At 34.1% G+C, this 14,242-nt stretch overlaps 1 protein-coding gene across 5 annotated transcripts in view; it reads left to right on the forward strand.

Annotated features, from left to right (window-relative positions):
- The window catches only part of LOC109535775, an 84,033-nt gene that overhangs the window by 57,419 nt on the left and 12,372 nt on the right, over positions 1 to 14,242 (forward strand). For 4 of the 5 annotated variants that reach the window (XM_019901770.2, XM_048664754.1, XM_019901773.2 and 1 more), the window contains one exon: positions 7,135 to 7,296. In XM_019901770.2, the coding sequence (XP_019757329.2) occupies positions 7,150 to 7,296 (147 nt within the window). In that variant the 5' untranslated portion in view covers positions 7,135 to 7,149. Of the gene's footprint in view, positions 1 to 7,131; positions 7,297 to 14,242 lie in introns of all 5 variants that reach the window. The other variant, XM_048664753.1, reaches the window with a different exon arrangement.

A 14,242-nucleotide genomic window follows, 5' to 3' on the forward strand; every position in this document is an offset into this window, starting at 1 on the left:
GCTATTAACTGCCGCAAAAGCAAGTGCTGGCCGATCTGTGTTAGGAGGGAGGACTTTTAAGTGTCTAGGCTTGCAAGTTTTGGAAAGTTTTACTTGAAGGTGTGGAGTTTTTTTTAAACCAGTGTACCCTTCAAAAAAATTTTAGTTTGGTCGTTTGCTAGAATGAAGTATGTGGGTTGAACCAGCTTAATGACAAATTGTTGCCTTCCCAAGTTGTACCTAAAAAAATTGTTGAAAATGCCGCTGCGTAAAAGTTTTGTCAGAGTCCGAAAGTTTGTCGTTTGATGAAAAATTAACCTGCTGCTAATTTCTAGCCATTAACATTGCATAACACTGGACAAAATTTAAAAGATCTAGCGGCTGTAGACTAGTCGTGAGGAATTTTTGGAAAAGGTGCAATTTGAAAGTTCTGGTCAGACTTGACTCCACAGCTAGTTAAACTATTTCCATAAGACAGTAATTCTGAGCTTTACCTCTGAACTGGGCACAATAATTAGATTTGTTTTCTTGTCGAACAATTTGGTTTGTATTTCTTATAATTTTAATCCCAAAAAAGCAAGTGGCGAAATAAAAATTGCAGCATATCTTTTAGAAACTTCCTATATTCTACAGGAAGCTCAAATTGAGAACAATTCTGGCTTCAGTAAGAAGCTCATTCAAAGTAGTAACTCTAAAACAAAAATATTTAAGCGTAAAAAGCAGTCCCGGGATTAAATGGTGAGAACAACATTTTAAGTTTTCGGTAGGCCAAACACCTAAAAGTATCTTCCGTCGATTAGAAACCCACAATTAGTTTGGCTGATTAAGAAAACAGCAATGTAAATGCTGACAAACGTTGGTTAAACATTTTGAAATCTTTTCCATGGAAATTTAAAATGAACTTTACATTTTAATATCTTGTTTACTTAAGCACAGTTCCCCCGAATTTACATCTTCTGTTCTTAATGATGTTGGGTCGTTGTTTCATACATCTATAAGCCTCAGTAAACAGTGTTGAAGCAAACAATGCCAGGTCGTTGCTTCATAAAAAATCACAAGCTGATAAGATCTGAGGTTTTCGCCACCAAAACACCCCGACAGTAGTAAATATATGTACACAAGACCAAACTGCTTGCCACAGATATAGATCGCGATATCGTGGGAAACACTTTTGTTGAAGTCTTTATTGCACTGAGCATTGTGTTAGTATAGATGTTTGTCTCTGGGTCGCTGCCCTTACATTGTCATTGCCGTAATCCGTTTCAGTCGCATTGAAATGCTATTATAGATGTGTGACAGAGATTAATGGTTAATTTGAGTTTGAGACTTTGATTAAATTGGAAATATGCAACTGTTTATATATTTCTTATGCAAAATTTCTGCAAGCGAATTCAGCCGGAACATCCAACAGTTGCTAAGGCATCCAATAAAAGTGTAATGGTTTAATAATTGAATTATACTAAAAAATTAAATGGGGGTCACATCTAATTATCTGACTAAAAGTAAGTTCGATTTGCGGTTTCCATCAGTTGCGAAGGTTACTTTTCTAATGTTTCTGCCCAGAATCCCTTTTTTTAAATCCGAAACCTGCTGCGTCGAGCAAGCCACCTTTGAAAATGCTTATCCATCGTGCTTGCAAAAGGTCCGGAAGAACAGCTCCTCTACGACGACTAAAAGTTAGAAAAATAGCTTCAAGCATTGCCATTTTCAAACGGTCTCGTATGGGGCGCCTGTTAAGGAAACCTTCTAATTGATTAGTGGGTAATTTGCCAAGCATAAGATTACCGATTTTCTGTTGGTCTGTAACCGTAAAAGCTGCGAATCCGCATCAAATCGACATCAAAGCCAATTAGAAAAAAAGTAATGCTATCTGCCGGCGATATTCACAGATAAGATAAACGACGCACAAGAGTAAAAGAACATAATGAAATGGCGCGGTAACAGCATGTCTGCCGGCTAAGTTTCTACACCTACGAAACACATTTGACTTTCTTGCCAACAGCCATCCGAAATTTACTGTATTTTCCTCTTATTCCTTTTCTTAATTTGTTTTGTGGCACATTACGCTTGGCCCCTAAGCACTGAAGTGCTGCTCAGGTCATTTAGGAGAAGACAGACTCTGCAAATGGTTGTTAGCAGATAATTAGAGAAGTCGGTTCGTGACTGGGCGTTAGACATTTCAGCAATTATTCCACGTTTCATTCATATGCCCGCATTTTTTTCTAACAGCGAAACCAAATCGATTATCAAAGTCATGAATTTTCAGATTTTCAATGGTAACTGAACTAAGTACAGACTAGAGTAAGACCACAGGTGTTTGCTGAATAGCAGCATATTCATAGTCCATTCACTCCTAAGAATTACTCAACGTTCCGTCTGACGCGAATCGAAATGCGCGAATTCCCTCAAGCAGTAAAATCAACCAAGTAGTCTCGTCTACAGAATTTTTGCTGAAATGCTAATGGACATTTGGGAATCGGAAACAATTTGCAAATACGGCAATATCCCATGTGAAAACAACCATTTCATGGTTGCAGAACCACGTACCGCTTCGAGACCCAACAAAATTAAAAGTAAATTATCCAATTTCCAAGTGCCGCAGGTGTTTGTGTTTATTGCAATTATACGCCACACACCGAGATAGTCTACGTTTTTTTCCTACGTAGATTTAACCTTAGATTCGTTCACTGTAGGGTAATGACTTCGAATTTGCTTGATGGAAGTTCAGTGGGTAAGATAAAAAAACCTCAAATTTGCTCAGAGAATAAAAGCAATGACTCACATGCTGAAAGGATCTCGAAAGACATGCTAGACGACATACAACGACTATTCAAAGAGATGCATTTATTTAAATTTTAACGAATTAAAAGGTTTTGAGCCTCTGTATGTATTAAATTATTTGATAATCAACTCAAATACACCCTGTGCATACTTTCGTCTTGCATATTTTTTTGTTGCTTTTTTTTGCGATTTTCACAGTTTTTTTGTGCATAGACGCCGAATTACATTGGATTTGAATAAGAACATAAGAACATCGCATTGTTTTCAGCTTTATCCTATTTCGTTGTATTTTAGTTTTGTACGGCAAATTCTGGAGACGCAAAAATACACTTAACAAATTTTAAACTCTATTTAATGTATTTTTCTCCAAGGGGGTTCTAAAAACATTCTGGTATTGAGGTTTGTTTAGCGAAATAAAGCAATTTGAAGCGAAAAGCGAAACAGTCACTTAAATTTTAATATTTAAAAAATTAGTGTGTTTCTTTTCGAAATTATAATTTTCGTCATCACTTTAAAAATTAGTTTTTCACATAATTACGGCAAGTAGAAAAAAAATAATTTTAATACATATTCGACTAATTGAGCTAAGGAGGAAAGAAGTATTCTAAATTTATTTATGCATCTTTCTCATAAAATTTTTGTTTTTTCAGAATTTTCTTGGTGTTCTCATACCTCATTAACTTAATAAACCTTTTTATATAACTGAAGATTTTCCATACAGATCATTCTTAATAATTCCACTTCAATATATGAACGAACAATTTTTTTCCTTTCAAACTGAAAATGTTGATATTTTTCAATAGAAATGAAGAATAGTGTTTTGTTTTGTAGTCAAAAGTTGAGATTTTATACACCCGAAACAGAGATGGATTTTAATTTGCGTCTTTTACTTTTAAATTGAAAATTAGATAAAGCAAATAACAAATTACTCATGAAACGACTTGAGCTGTAGCACTTGAGCTGTTGTGGCTTAATTAGTCGACACTTCATTCTTCAGCTTGGTTTGTTTTATTAACTTTTGATGTTAAATAAAAAAAATATTTTAATTCAAATTCAAAGTTTATTCAAATGACGAGTTTACAATTTATAAATTAACAACAGTCCATCCAATAACCAATCTTACCTCAAAAGCTAATCAATCCAAAAATGTGAAGCACCTAGGTGTGTCCACCTGTATGTGCATGACTGTACAAAAGAAAATAACATTTTAGAGTTTCCGAAGGAATATTTGACTGAAGAAATATTAAATATTAAATTAGAGTTAACAAAGTTGGATCTGCGGATTTACATGAGTTAAAAATATTTAAGGAACGAATCAGTAGTTTCATAAATATATACTCTTTACATTTTATTTTAAATAATTATTATTACGGTCATTCTTCAGCTTTACTCGGCTACTCATTTTCCAATCAAGTTGTGTCTGCCGTTGCGATTATGGGCTTTAAAGAATCCCAACCTGATCAAGTCGTTTTGCTTAAATTTGCACAAAGAACGCATTGAAGCCTTTCGTTCAAATATTCCTAACTGCTTCAATAATTCGACTTCATTTAGGGAAAACTGTTCGCACGAAGACAAGGAATAACGTTTCCTGCTCGAATGTGTGGTGTGATGTAGTTCAAGAGTTAGAACGCAACAAACAGATAAAAATTGTAGCATTAAATAGATCAGTAGATAAATATAGTCCTGCTCAAGCGACAACATCTTTATTGAATGGATTAAAATTGCAGAGCATTTTGAAGGAAGCTCATCAAGCAGACTTGATATAGTTAGTACAACAATTTTTAATCCAACACTAAATTAATGAGAAGCACATACATAAATTCAAACGTGTGCATAGATAAAGAAGCTAATTGCTTTGTTACTACTGGAAAATTCCCACTCTGAAACAATTGTAGAAAATGAAAACAAACTATTTAAATACGTATTATGTTTACTTGGCAAATTACCGCTGATTGCATAAGACAAATCGCAATAGTTAATCTTCATTAAAAACTATTGCTTAATGCAGATTTTCAAATTGAAAATAGTAAAACGATTTTCTACCGCTCTGGTCACTAATTAGCCAAAAGTTGTGCAATTCTATGGAAAAATTCATTAGTTATAATATAAATAGAATACAATATATTAAGAAATAAATATTTGCTAGTGCTTAAAAAATATCGGTTGAGGGTACAAAAGCTGTTTAGCGACATGAGCACACAACCCATATACACAGCCTAGTTAGGATTGTTTCTAGTCCACTAACTTGTGCAATACCCGTATATTTGCCTAATGATCGATCAAGGCGGTCGAGACATTCTCAACCAAAAATAGTTCACCAATATATTTCGCAAAAGCCCACGTAAGACAATTAAGTGTCTCATTTATAACCTAATTACTTTCCACTTTATGCACGCACAAGTAGTTATATTTCACTTCAACCAATTTTGAACGGCCTGCATCCGGATACTGAATCTTCATTTAGTCGGCGATGATATTGTTTGAAATTTCTTCATTAATCATTATTATCAGATTTTCAGCTTTAACTTCAAAATAAGTGTGACTCCATTAAGTTGAAAGCATTCCATCCACGTGAGTTTCTTCGGTATTATACAGCCTTAGCATTTCTCAGAAGCAGGACTTAATCTTTAGAGGTTTTTTTAATGCAATTTTTATTAGCATCAACATTCTGAAACAGAGAGAAACACTTTACATACAGTTTGGCTCTTTGATTGATGCCTTGCATATATTGCGCAACTGAAATTGGTCTGAATAATAGCAGAGACAGCAAAAGCATTGTCTAGATTCACATTTTTTTCTAGAAAGGAAGTGTCTCATTAAAGCAAATCGTTTAACACCAACAACAGTATGAAAATGCTGTTGCAATTAGCAGCTGGAATTAAAGGCAATTATCGAGAATAGCAATTAAATTGCCAGATATTACTACTAGCCGGCAAAGAAATTTGTCTTTATATTAGCAGCTAGTCATTCAGGAAATGACATAGAAACGGCGAGATTTCCGTAAACGGTTTTGAATTATTTAATTGTCTTTATAAAAAACAGGATTAAAGAATTTTTTAATTTTTTACTTGGCAAAGATCAGCTAGAACATTTTCAAAAGGGAAAACTTTAGAGCAAGCGAATTTATTTCAAGAATTTAAATTCACATTTTTTTGTAAATTCTTGAAATAATAGCATAGCTTTGTTAATTTAAAAAAATTGACTCTGAAAAAGTGAATTCAACGTTACTTAATAAAGGATTCCTGCAAAAATTAGTTCGCGAGTAACTAAATAAAAAATGGCGACAACTACAAAGATCTATAGGCCTCATAATTTTTATATAAGATGATAGAGCTTTTTCTACAGGCTGTACTAGGCTGAAGTATGAATTTGCTGATCATTTTAACGGAAAATATAACAAAACGCGTGCAAATTTGCGTTAAACGTAAATCAATTATTTTTGGATTGGAACACAATGTCCGTCAATTTCAGCTTAAGAAAGTTTTAACCCGATAACTGAAGAATAGCGATTTATTGGAAGGATATCTCTAAATGCACATGGCTTTCACCTTAAACTCACTCAAAGCTTTATGATTGCGGGGCTGGCCGCTATATAACCGTACAGCATTCGAAAAAGAAAACTTTTGTCGACTGAAACCTCAGACTGAACTTTTGCAATGTTCGATTTTTTACCAACACTGCGGGAAAATGACCAATACAATTATGAAAAAACTTATGACCAATACACTTAAAATGACCAAGACTTATGAAAAAACTTTTCCCATTTTCAGAAAATTATTTACAGCTTTTTCCTTGATAGCTTTTGCCTTCATGTCTTCATATGAAGAACGTGATTGTTTTCATTCACAAAAGGACATTTAAATTACCCGTACTAGTCGTTGCGACTAAAAATAGCTTCTTACGGTACAAGTTCACATGTAGGTATGTACGAGGTGAAGCTGCAAGAATATTGTTTATTATTGTGAAAAACACGAAGTTATTTAGAGATTGCGACAGTCGATTGCACCGACGTACCATTGCCATTGCCAATTTCCAAGATAATTTACACTCCTTCAGAGAGCAGAAACCGCTCGTAATTTGCTTATAAAAAAATTGGGTAACAAGAAGAAAGGTCACAGAAACACCTTTTGAAATTAAAAAAAATGGAAATGTTAAGTATTTCACTTTCTCCACTTATGTTGTGAAATTGATGTATTTTAATGCCATGCCATGTGAATGCAAATATTTAGATTCACTTAGCTTGCTTGCTTCCGATAATGTCAAATTATTTAAAATACATACGCACTTTCCCTTTTGGGTGAAAAAAAAACCGACAATTCCAATTATGCGACTGTTGTATTAAGAAAACATACATTGTTTTTTTTGTTATTTAAGGATGATCACCTGAAGATGACTTCAAGTCGCACAGGACAGGATGGCGTAGTAAATTGCCGTGTTAAGCTCAACAACATCATCGCTATTATAGTCAGAAAAGAAGGCTGTCAAGGAGATCCAGGGGATTTTTGGATGTACGAAAATGGGTACCTCTTGTTCCAGGTAAGGCAGTAATTTGTCGTTTAAAATCCAACTGATATCCATTAATATCAATTCATCAATCTAACACTTGCAAGGCTGTATCTAATCAAATTATTCAGGTCATATAAGGTCACATCATAACAAATCAGACAGTTATCTTAAACGTAACAAATCACTCGGCGTTAACGGAGACCAAAAAAGCCTTGCATTCAACATATATAGCAAGCTGTTCCCATGTACCCAATAATATCAGCAAGGTCCGAATCGTATACAATACTCACAATAGGTCACACCTGTTACGGTGAATTGCAGAGATATATTAAGTGATAATGAGCAAAAATGCAGGCTAAATTTGCACGTTTAAGTTGCCAACATTATTAATCTTCCAACAATCCATCACGAAGTAACATTGACCTCGTGGCTAACCATTTGAGAAATCGACGTTTAGGTGATTGACTGATTTGTTTCTTAACAGCACTATTGTTATTGTTATTTCTTATTAACTTATAGTTCGTGCAGTGGAAACCAATCAAATATTCAGATCAATCCGTTGCTAATGAATTGTGTTGTTTCTTCACTGATATGTACAAAGCACTTTCCCATTTTTGACTGTTGAATGTTTTGCTCGTAAAGCATTTACCTAAACTGGTATTTTTCCTAAGTTTATTTATTCTTCTCATAAACAGTCTTCTACTTGTTTCAAACCGTCTTTAGTGGTTCTTTTTCCTTATTTCCGACATTACTATTAATAAAGGGAAGGTGAGGATGGTCATTTCAATCAATTTTTACTAGAGAACTTGGCTTTTGCCTTGGAAAATTTCCGTTTTAATCCACTAAGCTCCCACCTGAACTAACCGACATAATTTTTTGATGCCGAGCCGCAGTATTGGGTAAGGCATTTTTAGGTAAAGTTTGGAAAACTCTACAGCATCAACAAGATAAGCGATTGGATTGAAAATTTCCACATTAACAATAATAGATTTTGTCAATCGCATCATTAAGTTTAAGTTTTATATCTAATGAATTGTGGGAGTGGTAAATTTTTTGTCGCGTAGATGCGACTAATTGCGGAAAATGCGACTAAATTAAGTCTTTTTGACAGAATACTGAAAGTATTATCAATTTTTTAAAAAATACGTAATATTTTGGTGTTTAAAAAATTTGTTGTTGAAAAAATTTAACACAGAACAGACGAAAAAGGGTAAAGGCGGCAATTTGGAACATATCATTAATTTTTAAAGTGTAGTTCCAAAAATTTCAGAAGATTGATGGGTAGTGAGATTTATGTGAAATTTTCAGGTTTTACATCTCAATATTTAGTTTTTCGCTGCTTAAAGTTCCAGCTTTTCATCTCATTACCTTAGGGAGTTATGAATTTTGGTTCCGAGCCGCAGTATTGAATAGCGCATTTTCAGGTCAAGTTTCGCAAATTCTACAGAAACCAGATTAATAATTTCGGCTCTTGCATCCCTAAAAATTGTCAATAACGCCATACAGTTCGGTATCTGCTTAATTCTGTAAGGTGTAAAATTTTAGGTGCCCAGCTGTGGTATTGAGTAAAGCTCTATTTTCCATGTCAAGTTTCAAAATCGCTAGAAAAGTTACGGAACATACGATTGAATTGAATTTTATTGAATTAAGGTGCACGGATTTTGTTAATAAAACCTTGAAGTTTTAGCTCTAAATGTTTTTAACTTTGGGATGATGATGGAGTTATTAGGCGCTCAGATGCATCATTGAGTAGAACATCACTTTTTAACCTCAAGTTTTGGCAGTTCTGGTTTTTTAGAGGCAAAGAGGCGGAATTGGCATTTGAAAGCATTTTTACAGTCAACTTCTGAAATTTATGGAAAATTAATGCGCCGTAGGATTTGATTGGAAATTTTCCTATTTTCAAACAATTATATTGTCAATTAAGTGTGTAACTGCAACGTCAAGATTCTTTCAAAATATTTCATTTTTGCAACATATGGCAACAAAGATAACTTCTTGGACTTGACTTTGCCTGGAAAATTTTCTAGTCAAGTACATCCATCTCCTACCTGATCCCACTGCAGGAAATTATGGCTTATTACCGGGTGAATTAATATCTGTCTGTTATTAGTGAATAGAAGCACTTTAAAGTGGTTGTTTTATAGGAAGAAAATTCTGGAGCGTGCGAAATCAAGTGCGCTACCATTTTCAAAAAACCGTAACATAAAATTATCATAACGAAAAATGGAAATTGGGCTCAAAAAAATTCGCAAATATGCCCATGCGAACAGCGTAAATGCTATCAAAGAAAAACTACAACCCTGATTGCCATCTACTTCTACAAAATGAAATTCTGTTCGCATCCAGATCGCTGAAATTTCCTAAAACTCTAATTTTGTCGAAAAATTTCGTTCTTGGAAAACGACGTAAATCCAAATGAAAGGCCAGGACCACTTGCACCCTACTATTCGTTAGACCACAATCATAAAAATCGTTACCTTTAGGCACTGTAGTCTGGATTCTGGGGTAATACTTTCAAAAAGGCAAAAATGAAAGTTTACAGCTAAAATCAGTTATAATTCGAGGCTAATTAGCGGTGTGTTAGCAGCAGACCACCCATATTTTAATTAGACCATTTAATGTTAAAGGCTGGTCAAAAAAACAAAAATTTGCAAATCTGAGCAATGTAATTAGCAATACGATAATTAATTCAAAATGCCTGACAAGACATTATAAAGTGTGTTCACAGGAAAATGACATCGATTTAGGGAAAACAAATTGAAAATCCTATTGCAGAATCCGGAAACTCCCACGTCGTTTTTCGGCGAAAAATATGACAAAATACAAGTTTACAATATTTTAGAAAAAGCTCTGCATCTACATGGCAACAAGGGGCCAAAAGCTACAAAAGTAGTGCCAAAGTTACTGATAGCTGAATCATGCCACCAGGAAAGGAAGCAAACAATGGAAAATCAAAATTTTCAAAAATCGGAAAGAATTTGCTTGAAAGAATCCTCAATTCAGGATGACAATTTCAATGCATTTCTACTACAGCACTTGGCTTTGCCTTGAAAAATTTCTATTCAAGTACATCCAGCTCCCACCTGAGCCCACCGCAGGAAATTATTGGCTCATTCTACTCCTTACCAGGTCAATTATTCGCATATTTATATTCAACGGCATCACAGCCAAACATGTAAATAATTGTCGATTTCCCATTAAGTTTTTTTCTTCAGTCGTCGTCTATAATTACTTTCATCATCGTTGCCGTAATATTATAATTAGTAGCTACCTTTGCCGGCAAATTTGCAATTTAGCTTCAAAAATGCCGTTATTTTGACGAGAATTATATGCTAATCAGGTTGCTTTCGTACATGTACGCGCAGAATAATGGAGAATAAAGTAATTAGAAAAATGCCTTTAATGTGTAGGAGACATTTCACATTCAATGCCACACGAGATCGCTTGCAGCTTGTGAATAGTACGGATTTTCTTTTCTGAGCTCGATTATTGATCAGTGAAGATATTTTTCGCTAAAGTCTAGGTAAAGACGTGTACGAAATGTACTCCAAGTTATTAAAAATTGAGCTGCTTTGACATGAATTTGGGATTAATAATAGCGTTTCTTAAAAAACTGCCGGTGCTGAAGCGTTTGTGAAAGGATTTGGAGGAAAGGAATTTGAAATTAAAATACTTACATTCAAGCATAGGATCCACAAATAAACACACCCAAGAATTTTTACAGTTCCTATAGAAAATATGTGTAAAAAGTGTCTTTGCACGAATCGTTGAATTGTAACAAAGCTGTTTTCAGGAGAATCTTAAAAAATGTCTTTAACATTTGTCAAAAAAGAATTGCTTTGTGGGGGATGGAGAGTGAACTTTTACATAAAATATTGAAGAAACAGATCGTCGAGATCTAACTAATTTCAATTGCAACTATGTGCTGAATCCTCAGCTTTCATCGTTTTGCTTATTTCACCACAGAGCTCCTTAAACGTATATTCAGATCAAGTAAAAGCCTCAATCTGATAGACCAAACCGATACGTTTGCATGTTTCGGAAATGAAGTGCAAAAACAAGCAAGACGAAATAGAAAATTACAGCTTGAAGCCAAACGTTACTTGGTCGAAATGTATGATTGCACTGATCGAGTTGCAAATGAATACGGATTAGTTATGCAAACAATATCGGACACTTTTGTGTTTGCATCGAGGAACAAACGAGAATTAGCCGAATGCGGAGGAAGTCGATTTAGCTGCAAGATAGAATAATCAATCGGAATCGGTCGTGAGAAAACGGCAAAATTGGAGGAATCAGCTTTGAGTAGCCAATGGGGGATAATAATCGTAGTAATTTAAATACGTCTGCCCATAGGGCAGAAGGTAATGATTAGAATTAGTTTCATGGTCGGTTGTTGTTGTTTCTTTATTGATAAAAGCTCACGACTTTTCTAAGTGGATGTTTCAAATCGGTTTCTATCAACTCAAATCAAACCATTCTCTGTTAAAGGCAATCAGATTGATTTAGAATTGGTTGCGCAACCGTAAATATTTTAATTATGCACCGAAATATCGTGAGTTTAAAGTGCCAAAATGTCCTCGACTTTTCAGTCGAGTAGGTAGCCAGAAATATGTTGACAAAAGTGTTTAACATCTTAAGGTTGAGAGGCATCGGTTAGTAAGTGGACGCCAATTCAATTTCCTTTCCATTTACTACACTCTCTATTCGCTTCTGTATTACGTTTGTTGCAAAAATAAACAACACAAAGACGTAATAGTTGAGTAACGTTCGTTTAATCAAAGGATTTTCCTTCTGTTGTGTTTGGAATTTTCTAAATTTTTCATAGGAATTTCTCCACGTTCGACGCACAAATTAAAATAACTAAAAGTGAATAATCTTGCCAAATCCATTGTCCTAAAGTGTGCAATGGTTTAATTAATGACTGCAATTGAGTTTTAAGCTCATTCCTTTTTGGCAGCTCACAAGGCGATATAAGTACGTACAAATTTTGAGATTTCCAGAGATATCCAGATGATGATATTTGCAAATTCATACGATTTTATATTAGTCGGCTTTGACCGTTATGATGTATGTTTCATCTGTTTTTCAAATACAGACCGTTGAAGAAAAGCTATATGATATGGATATGGATCATACATGTATTTAAAAGAAAACAGACTGCTCCATGTAAAAATTCATATTTTCCAGACCGAAGCAAAAGTAAGGCGAATATATGTAGCCCTTGACCTGCAAAGTTTCAGTTCAGTCTAATTAAGGATGCAGGTTTGGAAGTTTTTTAAATTTGAATAAATGATTTTCTATTCCAATAATACACAACTCTCTTAAAAAGCTTATATCTTGCAGAAATAAGCAGAAATAATGTTAAAACTTTTTTGCAATGGATTGACGTGGACCGGACACGGATTCAGTGGGAAAATTTTCCGTTTATTACGATAAAACAAAGTTTTTTGACAATTTTTCAGTATTTGATCATACCTTTGAAAAGAAGGCGAAACGTTGAAAATTTGCTGAAACGCAACACGTATACGTGGTCCTAAGGGAGGAAAGTTTCGCTTGGCTCCTGCTAAGGAGATGATTTTGATCAATTTTCAAAGTTGGAACATAGATTCACTTTAACGATAGTATGGGGTTCTATTTAAAAAAATTGCAAACTCTGTACTGAAACAGATCAAAAACTGAATTTTTTTGAGCAGTTTTTTTAATCTACAAAATTTAACAAAGAGAGAGTTTGATATTTGTATTGTATTTTTCAATGACCGGGACATTTGAATAACTTCAATCAAAAAATACTGTTTACTCATTAAATTGAATGGATTTTTTTGTTAATTTTGTATTTATTTTTCTATGGCAATTTGAGATTTATTGGTTGTACCTATAGGGTTGTTTTCTACTACGTTTCTTAATGCAACTTGTTTTAGTCGATTGACTATTTTGTATGGATTATGTTCAATTGTTCAAATGTTCCTTGTAAGTAAGGTAGCACCTGGATTTCCAGGGTTTTTCTCTGTATTCGTTCGCCATATTTATCACAAATCCTTCTGAAATTGGGCTCAAAAATAAGTTCCGCATACTCTCAATTAAATATACTCAAAGATAAACAATATTCGAATAATTTCAAAATATTTACAACCTTTTTTTAAATCCACCTAATTTGGTGGCGTCTTTTCAGTCTTAATTCAATTTTTAACTTCATATCTCTGAAACAGTCAGGATTAATAAAGCGCACTGGAATTAATAGAAGAACATTAAAATATTTAATAAAAAATATAACCAAAATGCGATGCGTTTAAAAAACAGATAGTTTGAAAAATAACCGAATTTAACTAGAACGAAAGAGAAGAATCGTTCCATAAACAAGCCTTAGAACCTTTTAGCGTTATTTATTTTGGAAACGTTCTGGTGAAAGAAAGTTCCAAGTCTTCAACTATTCAGGCATCATTTTTAATCATTAATATCTCGATAGCATCTTCACCGTTTATCGACACTTTTACTCCAGAGTGAGCTCAATAATTACACACTTCATAGCACAAAGTCAAATGGTTCCATCTTTATTCGAAAATTAGCTTTGGTTAGTGAAAATTTGCATTCTGTCGCCGAGTTCCGCTAGAAACGGACATGGTCAATTTGAAACTACAATATAAATATTAAATGCGAATTATTACATTGTATTATAGGCATTTTTTCGGATCTCACTTAACTAGTGCAATTAAACATTTAGCTATAAATTCCCTGAAGGCTTCGCAGCAGTTATTTCAGACCACCGAGCTATAAATCTTGCATTTTACTGATAAATGGCCAATTTGTACTGATGAATGCCGCAGCTTCGTGCTCGTGTTTCAATAATTTACTTTTAAAAGTAGACAAAATAATTAGCCACAATTTCAGTTGATTTAAGTGCGGACGAGAATTGTTTATGGATTATTGCAACTTTTCACGTAGCCGAGTGGCTTAACCGAAGACCGCAAGCACA

Source organism: Dendroctonus ponderosae, unplaced genomic scaffold (assembly GCF_020466585.1).
Source record: "Dendroctonus ponderosae isolate FM_Combo_2020 unplaced genomic scaffold, Dpon_F_20191213v2 Dpon_F_20191213_3, whole genome shotgun sequence".
NCBI classification, from domain to species: Eukaryota; Metazoa; Arthropoda; class Insecta; order Coleoptera; family Curculionidae; genus Dendroctonus; species Dendroctonus ponderosae.